This window comes from Ascaphus truei, chromosome 6, assembly GCF_040206685.1.
Source record: "Ascaphus truei isolate aAscTru1 chromosome 6, aAscTru1.hap1, whole genome shotgun sequence".
Lineage (NCBI taxonomy): Eukaryota > Metazoa > Chordata > Amphibia > Anura > Ascaphidae > Ascaphus > Ascaphus truei.
Genome location: NC_134488.1, coordinates 101081528 through 101095971, shown reverse-complemented (window position 1 = coordinate 101095971; position 14444 = coordinate 101081528). Strand labels below are relative to the sequence as shown.

At 42.5% G+C, this 14444-nt stretch overlaps 1 protein-coding gene across 1 annotated transcript in view; it reads right to left on the bottom strand.

Moving 5' to 3' along the window:
- Positions 1-14444, bottom strand: part of GRIN2D (glutamate ionotropic receptor NMDA type subunit 2D) — a 370096-nt gene that overhangs the window by 131830 nt on the left and 223822 nt on the right. Inside the window, exons 5-6 of the mRNA XM_075605369.1 lie at positions 13583-13794; positions 2818-2986 (exon numbers count right to left, since the gene is read on the bottom strand). Of these exons, the coding sequence (XP_075461484.1) occupies positions 2818-2986; positions 13583-13794 (381 nt within the window). The remainder of the gene's footprint in view (positions 1-2817; positions 2987-13582; positions 13795-14444) is intronic.

The following is a 14444-nucleotide window of genomic DNA, read 5'->3' as shown; positions in this document are numbered from 1 at the left end:
GATCCCTTCGCTTATTTTGTTACAGTGTAAATAATATATATATATATATATATTATGATGCGTGATGCAGCCTGTAATAGGACTTTGGCTGCATCACACTATGGAGCGTACAATATATATATATATATATATATATATATATATATATATATATATATATATATATATATATAAACAAAAAGTGCACGCTCCATAACGTATAAATGTATATTTAATTAAAATGGAGGGGGGTGGACAAAGGGGGGGAAACAAGCACACTTACAAAAGTAAGCTATAAAAACAGCATTTGTGAGTAAAATATCACCGCCAACGTGTCTGCTTCGGAAGCACCGTCCTCAGATGGTAGGCCCACAGCGTGAGTAGAGGAATCTAATCGGCTGGGTAGTTAGACCAGAGGTGGCGTGATGCTGCCAAAGTCCATTATAGGCTGCCTGCTGGAAATCCTTAAGGTCTTGAAGAACTCTCCGAGTCTGTTCACACCACAACAGACTCTTGGGTGATGACGTAGTGTCAAGTCCTACGTCACAGCAAGTGACTTTTTCAAAGGATAATGGAGTAAACAATACGGGAAGCTTAAATACCCGTGAATGTGCCCATCCCTAATATTTAGACGTATTTGAGCAAATGTCCAAGTTCAATTGACACAAAATGTAACCATAAAGCAGCAATTCCTCCCGATATTGATATTTATGTTTGCTAAACCAGGAGCTGCTCTGTGGTCCCCTGATGTTCTGGGATTCCCCTAGTTCCCAAAGTATTTGTAGTTTTTTGTGTCGGTGAGAGACACAAAAAAACTACAAATATTGCCCTGTATTCTCCAATAAAAAATCATCTACTTCATCTCCCAGAGATGTTGCAATTTTCTATTGGCCACCGCAGTGGGACCTAACACTGCAAACATGTTGTGTTCAGGAGTACTGGCTATGCACTTCTTTAACCCGGGCTTTGCAATGCGGCAGCCATAAGCTTGTAGGGGTCCATTTTAAAATGGATTTGAAGCAAAAAAATACCAGGCTATGCTGAAAAAGCTGTGTAATACGGCAGGCATAAGCTTATCGGGGTCCATGTTGAAATGGACAAGAAGGAAAAAGTGACAAACTTTGTGTGACCATTTGCATTTCATTGCCCAGAATCCTTAGCTGCACTGTATGCTAAGAGATAATGGGGAAAGGCAGGGTTGCAGACCTGTCTGACGTGAATGTGCTCACAAGTGATATTTATATTTGCTGTATGTTATACAGATGAGGGTTTTTGTCACTTTTTTTACACACCGTAACTTATGTGATCTCAAGAGTTGAATATCTGCCCCAGTATACTGCATACACACGCCACCAACCCCCCCACGCCCCCTCATGGGTTTTATTGTTAAATTATGGCAAATTGCAACATGGGTTGCTACCTTAACATCATTAACATCAGGAAAGTAAGCAGTTACGTGAGTTTACTTGGGGCCCCCAGCCAATGGGTCAAAAACAAAGTGCATTAAAAGTGTCATGCTTGTAAAAAAAAAAAAAAGTTCCATTTAAAACTAACTGACAAAATAGTAAATTGGATGAAGTAGAAGGGCAATATCACTCAAAATGCCTTTTTGTTTTATTACAAATCCTTCCATGAAAAATATTTCTGTCACAATGGGATGGTCTGAAATGCATTGTATATGATCAGAATTCCAACTTGTTATATAATTAAGATTGGGATCTGATTCTGATTCTTTTTCTTTGTCTTTGAAATTTGTAACATACTGTACACACCTATTGATGTGGATGAATGATTAAGAATACAGACCAATGCAATGAACTTGCAGTAGACATCAACATGAATCTAGCAAGGATATCAATCAATAAAATCCATCACAAACAATACCAGTGTGGACTATGGTCTATAAACTATAGACTAAGACATATCACTCAATGGCCCAGATTCAATATGCTGTGAAGTCGTTTTCGGAAAGCTGACATCTTCCTGGCCAGTGACAAGACGGCTTAATAGCATATTGAATAATTATTATGTGGCATATGTATTACTGCAAAAGTAGTGCAATTCTGGGGCAAAAACATCGCTACCGATGTATGCAATAAATAATCCTATTGTTTTAAATGGGATTTTTTTCTTTGGCACATCTGTGCAATGTTTTGCCTTGGTACATAACACATTATTGCCTGGATACACCAAACTCCATTGAAGTGGAGTTAAATACGCACCAGGTAAAAAAAAAACTAACGGGTCTTATTACCGCAATTTAAAGATGGTATACATTAACATTGCTGTAATAATTTACTGGGTGCAATATTTCACCCAAATTTGCGATGCAGGAATTAACGTGGCCATTAATAATGCCCTAATGTGAGACATTTAGATATACTTCGCATATCTCCCAGGTAACTCAGGTATGTAACTTTGTGAGCACAGGTGTATATCCCTATGTTATTTGACCTTTCCCCTCCCCCTCCTCTTTCTCTCTCTTTCCCCCTCCTGCTCTCTCACCCTCTTTCTCTCTTCCCCCCTCTCTTTTTCACTCCTCTCTCTCACCCCCTCTCACTTTCCCACCCTCTCTTTTCCCCCCAATAAACCTCCCCATACACTGATGTGTGAATAATACATACAAACACACCTTTTTTATGAAGGTGTGTACAATTTTTTTAAACTAAAATTCAAATATGATCTTGGTACATAGGCATCAATGTTTTTCTCTCTCTGCAGATCATGAATGCTCAAAAGAAGTACAACCCAAACTAACAAAGAAACACATTGATGTACAATACAGTGATCTCTCTTATTTTGTCCTTTAAAATATCACTCAGTGCTACAGTATCTTACCTCCCCAATCATGCCATTCCATACGCCCTCAATCTTCTTGCCATGCTTGCCATTGGTCACTAGGTAGAGATCGTAGGTGAATCCAATTGTTTTTGCAAGACGCTTAAGAATATCAATGCAGAAGCCCTTACAACACTGTTTGACGAAAATGATGGGGTCTGTCAAGTGGCTGAGCAGAAAAGAAAAGAGAAAACATTGGTAGCTGCAGTTACTTAAGTGCAATCTAACCCCATTACTCTTTGTGATAGATTACAAGCAGATCCATACATCTACACTACAGGAAAAAAAACAGTTGTTGCAGAAACGTACGCTAAAATGCCTTTATTGTTTCCACTGATGAGTTGAAAAGACCCGTCTGTTACTACAAGGAAAAGAAGGGGCCATTAACCAGTGCTGAATTCGTCAGCAATGTATTGTTACTTTGACCCTGAATTTGTGCTGTCCGATGCCGCCGTAAGAAACTTCACTTTGCTGTTGTGAGGCTTGATACTGTAATACACTGCTATGCAAGTACTGGCAGCCTTCCAAAGAATTAGGAGACATTTAAAACAAGTTAGAACAATTAAACCTATTTATCAAGTTTTCAATTTGGAACTGGTCGCTAGCTGTTCGGTTGGCATCAAGTACGTGTGTGTGTGTGTGTGTGTGTGTGTGTGTGTGTGTGTGTGTGTGTGTGTGTGTGTGTGTGTGTGTGTGTGTGTGTGTGTGTGTGTGTGTGTGTGTGTGTGTGTGTGTGTGTGTGTGTTGACCGATCCAACGTTCTTATTGGAGCAGGGCACAGAGTAAGGAATGGATGTCATTATGGGAGAACAGATTCATGTGACAGATTTGAAAATTCTAATATGAGAATTTGAATTCTAATTCAATGATATGACATAGTTCTTGGGAGAACACACAGCAAAGATTTCAGAGCACACCAGCAAAAAAAAAAAAACACAAAGGAATAATAGATGAAAGAGAAAAATAAGAGCTTATGGATAAGGACATCATCAAAGAGAGAAAAAAGGCCATACAGACATAGAAAGAGAAACAAAACATTTATTTCAGAGTTTGGAGAAAGAATTTCTCTTTTTCTTCCAATGTGTGCTACTACTTCACTTCAATAACAGTTTGTTCCTTCATATAATCCCTTATTTTATTGGTGAGGGAAATAATCTGTGACCTTTACTCATCTCTAGCTGCAGTGTGAGTTAAATTGTCAGAGTCGTGAAGATGAAGAATAGGGAGGGAGATTTGAAACATTTGTGACTGCTACGTTGAAATATAATATGGATCTTACCCCACATTTTGTTTTAGGCAAAACAAAGATAAGGTCATGACTCAGTGAACAAGACAGAGGAAAATTGAACTGTCTACCCTGTGGCCTTATTTAAGGGACAGTGGGTTTTACAATCAGATTAAATTAATCAAAAAGTGAGAATCTAGCACATTGTAATTGTAGCCACCAGTGTGGAACCTAATGGGTTAATCCTGATACATAGCAGTGGTCCCCACCCTGTAGGCATCTAGTAAATTCTAATAAGGGAGAGGTCCAGGCTTGGGTATAAGAACAAGGGAGAGTGGTCCAGGTTAGATTATAAGAGGGAGATTTTATTAGGTGCAGTCCAGAATCACAACTGGGGAAGTCTGTCCTAAGCAGCTCCGTGCATATGCCCCAACATAGATAAGGGCACACAACCATGCCAGGAGAAGTTCACCAACAGGGAGGTCCAAGAGTCAAGTAAACAGTGAGCCACGAGGAAGGTGAAGGCCCTTATTTCAGCCTTCAACCTTTCTCCTCAACAAGCCCTGAACTGGTGCCCCTTACAAGTCGCATCGGGAATGTCCCTGATACGAAATTGTTATTGTTAAGTGTTATGCAATAAAAACGTTCCTGTGCTATACAAGTTTGTGTCACATCATTTACTTCCTCGCATCACCCTGGCCAGAAATGTTGGTAGTCTTTACCCTGTGCTCCTCCCTACTTGGCTCCATAAGGCCTGGGACCCGCTGCGCCCGGCGGTGCGGGCGGCCGCACGAGCATTCCCCACCAGCAGGGGAATCCTCCCGAGCCGGTCCCAGTCCCCCCTCACGGCACAGCTCACTACACACTGTGACGCGTCAGCCGCTAGGGGATTCAAGAGAATTGTAATCCCAAGCGTCGACGCGTCACGTGGTGTGGCTGTGAGCCAATGAGGAGGGGAGGCTTCGGGAGGAGGGGAGGCTTCGGGGAGCGGGGAGGAGAGTGTGGAGGGAAAGCAGCGTGAGTGCCTATCTGTGTGTGTATGTGTGTCCCTGAGTGCGTGAGTGCCTGCCTGTGTGTGTGCATGAGTGCCTGTCTGTGTGTGCCTGAGTGTGTGTGTGTGCCTGAGTGTCAACGTGTGAGTAGGGCAGCCCGCAGCAGCTCCCTCCTACAGCCCGGGAGCCCGAGCCCGTGGAGGGGGGGGGGGGAAGCGGGTTCCTCCGCTTAAACCACGGTCCCCTCTGCTTAAACCACTCCCCTCCCTCCCACTCCAGCCCCGGCTCCCGCTCCCTACAGACCACATATCGCGGTCTGTCTGTCAGTGCCCCGCCTGACTGCAGTGCGGGCGCGCTGACTGAGGGAGCGGGGCCTTAGCCTAATGGTACATTGTGAAAAACAGATTCCTTTCTACAGGCCATTCAGGTCTGACATGTAATCAGTCAGCATTTGTTTTATCTTTTGTCATTTCTGTTTAAACACCCCAAAGGGTTTAGATGGAGTATCAGGAGTGTTTTGGAGGCAATAAAAATAATGATTTTGATGGAAAGGTATATCAAAATCTTACTGACATGACTAACTGAAACTGGCTACTACTTACAAGTAATCAGCTGAGGCACACAAGTATGAGTACAAAAGTATAAACAACTCTATTATTACTTTATTGCTATTTGCACATTCTTGCATTTACATAGCCTCTGGAGATGGTTCACTATATGTTTTTAGTGTTTTAATATAGTTAGTCTGTTTGTCCTCATTCAGTTGTTTGTTTAGTAAAGTTTATACTTTTGTACTCATACTTGTGTGCCCCATATTGGACTTCTAGTAAGTCCTGTTCTCTGGGACTTACAATCCTTCTTCTTTGTATATAGTATATTGAGTGACATACATTTTCTGCCATGAAGCAGAGCACCAGTAATTAGTTCGTTAAGTTCCTCCACTAATAAAAAGAAGGGAAACCCGAATAGAGAAACTATGGCTGCACTGTATATCCTATGAACACAACACAAATCAAAGTTGCCTAAAAAAAAAAGCTGTAGTAGAAGTGTTGTCACATGGTCTACAGAACTTTCTAGTTGTCCTCTATAATATTTAACTTCAGTATGAGTCCAGATTAATTGAAAGTCAAACTGAGAATGTGAATCTGTTGGAAGTGGAACCTCTGCTGTTCCATATACACCAAGGCAGGCTTTTGCGGGGTAGCATTTGCATGGCAGGAACAGGTCAAGAAGAAATACGGTGTGCACTCATGCAGTAGAGCCGTTGAGCAATGCCAATATACCTCCCGGTGGATGGATGGGAGAATAAACTGTACACCTAATATACACAACTTGAAGTGTTAGATAACCTCCAGCCAGTGAGAAAACAAGTTGCCGCTGATTACTAGCCTTAGTTCATCATCTCCTCATTGCAGCAGGAATTTACTGTATATGCACAACAGCTCTTACCAGGAAAATAGAATATGATTGCTTTTTAGGATCTCCATTTAACAAATATACTGGACTAGAAGTTAACAAAGGGGCTGCTGTATCACAGTCTCCTGGCTTCAAAGGGAAGGGGAAACTGGTGCCAGAAATTGCACAAAATGTATGAAGGAAAAAAACAATTGGAAACAATGGGGGTTTTGCCATGATAAATTCAGTGCTGTTTTTGTGCTCCGGTTTTGCCCCACTTTTGCAGTCGGGAGACTTTTATCAGCCCCTATACAGTAGAGGCAGCGATAATTCTAACAAAAACCAGTGGCAATTCCCCAAAAGACCCAGGTACACCCAGGTACATTCTGAATACATTTCCTTAAACTAGCCCCAGCATTTCTGCATTGATTAATGGCCTATCAGATTAACAGCGGGGGTCCCTGGCAGTCCCATTCAAACTGAATTGGACTGCCAGGGATCCCTGCTGTGTTAATCTTATGGGTCGTTAGTCAATGCAGAAATGCCTTAAACGTGCCTCAAACTAGCCCAGAACATACCCAGCACATACCCTGAATGTAACCCGGCTAGTTTAAGGCAAATGTTAGAATAAGCGTTGCCTCTACTGTATGTAATTTTTATGGTCATGATAGGGGTGATTTTTGATATAAAAAGATCTCTAACATTTTGACTGTAAAGCTTTGCATGTTTATCCTTCTCCTTTTCTTAGATACGTTTACGATTATGAAAACTTGGTCTTCAGCGGGTATATATTTTATGATTTATGTCTGAAATATATGATGTAATAAAGGTGTAATTTTTACGAACACATTTCTCACTTACATTGAATGATTTTTGTTGTATTCATAGGATCTACAGTGAAGCAATTATTCCTCTATTCTGTTTTTTTTTTTTTCTTCCTTTTCTTAGTTTTCCCCATTAGAGCTCTGGTTAGTACCAATATTGTTTTTTTTCTTCTATACTAAATTATTTAGTCGGCCTCTTATATTTCTCAGGATTTTACTGAGATACTACAGTATTTGTTAAAGTGGTTAAATTCCTCCACTACTCTTCACAGACTCTTTACCAACAATGTTCTGAGAATCTCACAACCGTATGTACAGCATTTTTTTTAAACAATATATAAGTCCAAGGTATAAAACCAGAGTCATTTTAATATAGAGCTTTCATTAATCTCCACTGTCACAAGTCAGGCAGGAAGAAAGGTTGCTTATACCACTTGCTGTGTACTAGTGATAGCAGCACTGACTTTGGAGTGATACCTCCTAGTTTGAATAACAGTCACCCTTTTTTGTGACACTGGGTAAATCGCTTTCCTTGGGCATTACACAAAAAAATTAGATTGCAGTCAAGGAGGGATGGCATCTGCAAATTTAACGCACAGCATTGCAAGCACAAATATATTGAAATCAACTCAAGCCAGCTGACATAAAATTGTACGCAATCAAATGTGTAATCCAAGGCTTACAATTAAAAAGAAGAACAAATACCTCTTGTAAATTAATAAATGTATGTGTATATAGCTTTAGCCCAACGCGCTCAAAAACACTGTGAAAAATCAGCGTAATCTGCAGAAAAATAATTAGAAACAATCCAAGAAATATATCCACACAAACAACAGTATACATATCTCACGTCCAAAAGGAAAAGGACCCAGTCCAACCTTGAAGATGCAGCTCTCTTCTCGTAGGATTCAACCCAAGTGTCCACAAAAATACGTGAGAAGAAAAACAGAAGAGTGCAAGCCTCATGGTGAAGTATGTCTTTATATAGTCATGGAAGTCTATAGGTGCTTTTAATCATGTATCTGTGGTCAGTAAAGACATACTGTACTTCATCATGAGGTTTGCGCTCTTCCCTTTTTCTTTTTAAGCACACATATATACATACAAATCTGTCTGCTGCACTGATATGTATTGTATGCTGAAAATGAAGGGGACGTAGTGATAAAAGTCCCATTGTAGACCAGAACCCTCTTTTTATAAATAATTGAATTGATCTCTGCTTGCTGTTTCATGTAATTTTAAGATCTGTGAATGGCTTTCTGATGTAAACGCCAGTTCTGGCATTTGAGTTAGAATAATCTGATGTCACCATTAAATGATACGCCGCACTGTAAATTCAGGAAGTTCCATCGCGCTAAAAATAGAAATCCTTTTTTTTTGTATGCAGAAGTGCCCGAATGTTTCCGAGAAGGTTAAAAACCCAAAGCCACCTTATACTCTGTTACCACTCTGCTACTTGCTTCATTTGTATTCAATCGCTCTTTGCAGTTTTGTCTCCAGTGTGTTATGGAGATAAAAAATATTAATATTAATTGGATGCTGTTATCTGAAGAACTAAGAATGGAAAATGAGTTTGTTTCGCAAATCTTTGTGCTGGGCATTTTAGTCCCCCTGGCTGGTGCAATCTAAAGGAAAAGAGAATGTGTTTGGAAGCACACAACTACCACCCTCCAAAGCACACAACTACCACTCTCCCAAGCACACAACCCCCACCCCCTCCCAGGCTCAACATTCAACCGCCTTTGGCCCACAACTACCCCCTTCCCCTTTAGGTACACAACTACAACCCCCTCAGGCACACTACCTCGCCCCACAGGCACACAACTACCGCCCCCACCAAGCACACAACTACCCCACCCCCAAATTACCCCAAAGAAAACAACGTACACCCTCAAGCACCCCACTTACTCTCCACACATCTTACCCCCCAAAGCGCACAACTTAGCCCCACGCAATTTACCCCCCCAAAGCACACAACTGACGCCCACACAATTTATCCTGCAAGCACACAACTTACTCCACCAAGCACACAATTTACACAGAGCACACAACGTACCCCCACACAGCTACCACCTCCAACAATCTTACCTCCTCAACACACAACTTACCCTCCCCAGAACACAACTTCCAATCTTCAGCCCACAACAACCACCCCAGCACATAGCTAACCCGAAAAGCACACAATTACCCACCCTCTAAACCACACTCAGGCACACAACTACCTCCCCCCTTAGCACACAAATACCCTAACTAAGCTCAAAATTACCCTACCCAGGCACACAACTTATCCCCCAGCACACAACTTACCCCCCAGTGCAAACCAACCAACCTCCTGCACACCACTACTCCCCAGCACAAATCTAACCCCCCCCCCAGCACACAACTACCCGCCCTGCCAAGCACAAAACTACCCCCAGGCACAAAACTACTTTGCCCCCCCCCCCCCATTACCAGGCACACATCTACTGCACCACTTCGGGCACACAACTACCACCCCCCTTCAAGCACACAATTGCCACATCCCCAAGCCCCCCACCTGCCCCAACACAACTTACCTCAGAAAGCACCCAACTTACCCCCAAAAGCACACACTTTTACCCTGCAAAACACACAATTTTACACCGCAAAACACACAACTTACACCCCCCAAGTACACAAGTTACCCCCAACACAACTTACCCCCAAGCAAACAACTTACCTCCACACAACTACCACACACCCCCAAGCAGACAACAACCACAACCCCAAGCGCACAACTACCACCCCCAGGCAAACAACTACCCTCCTAAAACATACAATTACCCCAAGAAAACAATATACACCCCCCCCAAAGCACACAATGTACCTCCCATGCACACAACTACCCCACCTGTAGCGTAACACTACCCTCACCCAAGCACAGAACCACCCTCTCCCTATCACACAATTTACACCCAGCACACAACTTACCCCTCTGGCACAATGCTTACTCCCCCCCCCCCTGAAGAACACAACGTAAACCCCATTCAGAGCACAGCTACCACCCCAAGCACACAACTGCCGCGGCAAACAAATAACCCCCCCATCTGAAGACAAACAAATACCCCCTCCCCAGTCAAACAAATACACCCCCAGGCAAACAACTGCCAACCAAAACTCACAACCCACACCCCTAGCACACATCTACATCTCCTCCCCCAAGCACACAGCTACCCCGCAGGCAAACAAATAGCCCCCCCCCCCAGCAAACAACTACACTCAGGGCACTAAAATAAAATACACCCAAGCAAAGAAATACCCCCCTCCCCAAGCAAAAAAATACCCCCCCCCCTAAGGCAAACAACTGCCCCCAAAAGCACACCTCTACCTCTCCAAGCACACAACTACCCACTCCTCCCGAGCACGCAACTAACCTGACAAACAACCCCCCCCTACAGACAAACAACTTCCCAAGGCAAACAACTACCCCCCCAAGCACACAAGCACACAACAATCCCCTCAAGCACACAACTACCCCCCCCCTCCTAAGCACACAACTATCCCTCTAAGCACAGAACTGCCCCCCCCTCAGGCAAATGACTACCCCCTCAGACAAACACCTGCCTCCCAAAGCACAGAACTACTCCCCGCCCCCGAGCACACAACTCCCCCCGCCCCAAGCACACAGCTACCCCACAGGCAAACAAATAACACCCAGGCAAACAAATACCCCCCAGGCAAACAACTGCCCCCCACAGGCAAACAACTACCCCTCCTCCCCCCAAGCACACAACTATACCTCTAAGCACAGAACTACAACCCAGGCAAACAAATACCCCCATGAGGCAATGAAATACACCCCCAGACAAATGACTACCCCCTATGGCAAACAACTACCCCCACCCTCCAATAACAAAAATACCCCTCAAGCAAGCATCGTACACCCCAAACAACACAACTTACACAACTATCAATCACCCAGCACACTACAACCTCCCGAAGCACACAGCTACCCTTACAAACACATAACTACCCCAGGCAAAAAAATGACCCCACAGGGAAACAACTAACCCCGCAAGGACAAAAATATTCCCCAAGCGTACAATGTACACCTAACAAAACGCAGTGGCAGTTTTTGAAGACTGACAGAATCTTCTGACAAAACAACTGCAGTCACTGTGCTGCAGCTCACAGACATGGGCGATGTCCACACCAAGGAAGAAGGAGAAGAAGAACGCAGATGCAAAGCGGCGAAAGAATCTAGAAGACAGAAAAGAGAAGAAAGAAAAAAGAAAAAGAAGTCCAAAAGATACCTTGATGCGACAGCATTTGCACAAGGCCGTGTGAGTGTTAAAAATATTTTACACCTACATAACCCTTCACATCACCTCAAAGCATTGCACACCTTATTCAGGTTATACACCAGCCTTCCACCAGTGCTCCCCCATCCCCCCCCTTTTTTCTTGTCTCCGTGGGCGATGTTATCCCTGTTTATTTTGCTAATATCCCTGCAAAGGTATTAAGAAATTCACTGCGCAGAATTGGGCGAATTATTTTATGAAATTCACTGTTGCAAAAGCATTCTTTTAAGTTTTTGTTGTATAGGAGAAATTAGAGTCTGCAGCACTCTGGGAATTCATTTACAAAAGAAAATGTATTTTGCATGTTCTCAATGTACAGCCAATGTTCCATGCCCCGTCTCTGATGGCAGTTCCAGATTGTAAAGTCGCCTATGTATTTATAATACATGAAATCAATCATCTTTTCTGAATTCATTCCTGTTTTACTGCTACCATTTCGATTGTTTCATCACATATTTAAGGAAATAAAAGTAGATTCCATGGTGGTAACCATGATGTTTTAGTTATATCAATGCAGTTATTCCAATTGACATTATTTCTAATGAATAATTTGCAGAGATGACAACAAAATATTTTACATCAGGGTCAGAAAATATTTCATAGCACTGACCACAACAAGCTTCATTCCTTAGACCCTTCTGCTTTATCCAATAAATAAATATGGGTGCCTACCTTTGAGATTATAGTGACTGAGATTTTAGTTTTTCTTGTTTACTTCGATGAATTTGATATTACAGCATTAGCATGACAATTCCCCTTAACTCTATCCACTAATATGCAGAAGATACTGCATCTTTTCTAATCTTATTCAATCCTCTATATTGAAGACTGTGTACATGTAAGATTCCCCCCCATCAACTTGACATATTGCATATTTAATGCTTTCACGGCTTAATGATCTTACTGTGACACAGGCCCCTCAAGCAGAAACAGAACCCAAAGAGCTACAGAAAATTACACAAGAAGTCTGGAAGATCAGGTTCATAATCAAAACACTGCATATCAGCGGTACAAATGTTGAGATTCATTACAGTGTCAGGTTCTCCCCCTTTGTATTTGATATATATATATATATATATATATATATATATATATATATATATATATATTATAAGCATAATACAGAAGGTCCGCCTGATAGCGCACCGTCGGATTGCGGATTTCCTTTTAATCCACGTCGGTGAGCGGCGGATAATCCATTGCAACGTTGGATAATGCGTTCAGCGGAATGCATTATCTGTCGGCGGATAATCCGTTTCTACGGATAACGGCCTGTCGGATAGTGAGGACCACTTGTACAATAATGTGTGTTGAAGCCTTTGCTGCCTCTCCTGCCTCCCTTGCAGGAGTCCTCTTATGGAGCCAAGGTGCAATGATGTATGAGTATTGTCATTTTATCCTGCTCAGCTTGCTACTTGTGTCATATTTACACCAGTCTCCTTTTTTTAATATCCCATTCTCATTAAATACTTCCTGCTTGTCATGTTATATGCTTGTTATTTGCTTCCCTCACTGTTATTCCCTCCTGGGCTCTTAACTCTTTTTTTCAAGTCTCCCTAACGCAGACACGTACGTCTTCCTCTCTATTATCGGGGCTGTTGGCAGAAGAAGGCCCCTGAAGGCAGCTCGGAGATAAGACTAAACTACATCTGTTTCAGTTAACCCGCTATCACAGCAGTGATTGGGTAACAGTGGCTGAACACAATTAGTGGAACGAACCCCTTCAGAAAAGGCCATCAAAAATTGCATAGCAATATGTTACAGTCTGCCTTTCTCACCAGCAAGGGCTTTATTGATTATCTATGTTTCCATTTAGTGTATAATGTGACAGGTACAGAAATTTAAATAAAGTACAAATGGTTTAAGAGACAAATAAAAGACTTAAAAAAGTGGTATAGAGATTTGAGATGGAGAGAGAGTGAAAGAGAGAGACATGGAAGAGAAAATAATAGAGTTGATAATAGAGATCTTTTATGGAGTACATGCGTTAGCGATATGTAGTACATGTACTTGTCAGTCCTGTTAAGCTGTTTACGGCAGGGCACAGAGTCTCGGATACAGGTTCCAGTCGCTGGGTCAACACTTTCAACAATAACAAAGGGACGTTCCTCCAGTGTAGCCACGGTCAGATGCTGGTCGTCATCCACAGGTTGCAAGAACTTCCCGTAACGTGACCACACTGGGTACTTCATCCGCAGGTCTCCATGCTCCCAGATCCCAACCTAGGCCCAAAACACATATGCTTTAATTAAAAGAATCAGTTAATTAAATTAGGAACTTGCAGCAACATGACTGTATAAATAACTACTTTCAACTCAACCTCTCTAAAATGGATCCGAACACATTTGACTTTTATTCTCCAAATCTAATCTACATTGCAACAAATCTCATTTTAACCTTATTATAACACATCTGCTTTACACAGCATTGCAACATAACTACACTAAGGGGCCTATTCTAGTAGCCTTCATTAAAAAAAATAATTGCTGGGCCGGTTACGTCGCCAGTTTTTTTCAGAATACCGGTGATAGCAAAATGACCAAAACGGGTGAGTAGCCAGCGACATGATGTTTGCCTCTCGCAAAAGGGCTCACCCAGCGACCTACTGTGATCTGGCCGGCGCATATCTCGCCAGCAATCGCAAGATTTAAAAAAAAAATGTTAATACTAGTGTAAGTGAGCAGGGGGACTCCGGAGAAGAACTATGTTGATTTCAGGTCAGGGGACCCCCTGCTTCCCGAGATACAGGCCTCGTTATGGGGTGCCGGTATCTCCTATGCATTTAAATGTCTCAAGGCACGTGACCGTGGGATTTAAATGCATAGGAGATACCGGCACCCCATAACGGGGCCTGTATCTCGGGAAGCAGGGG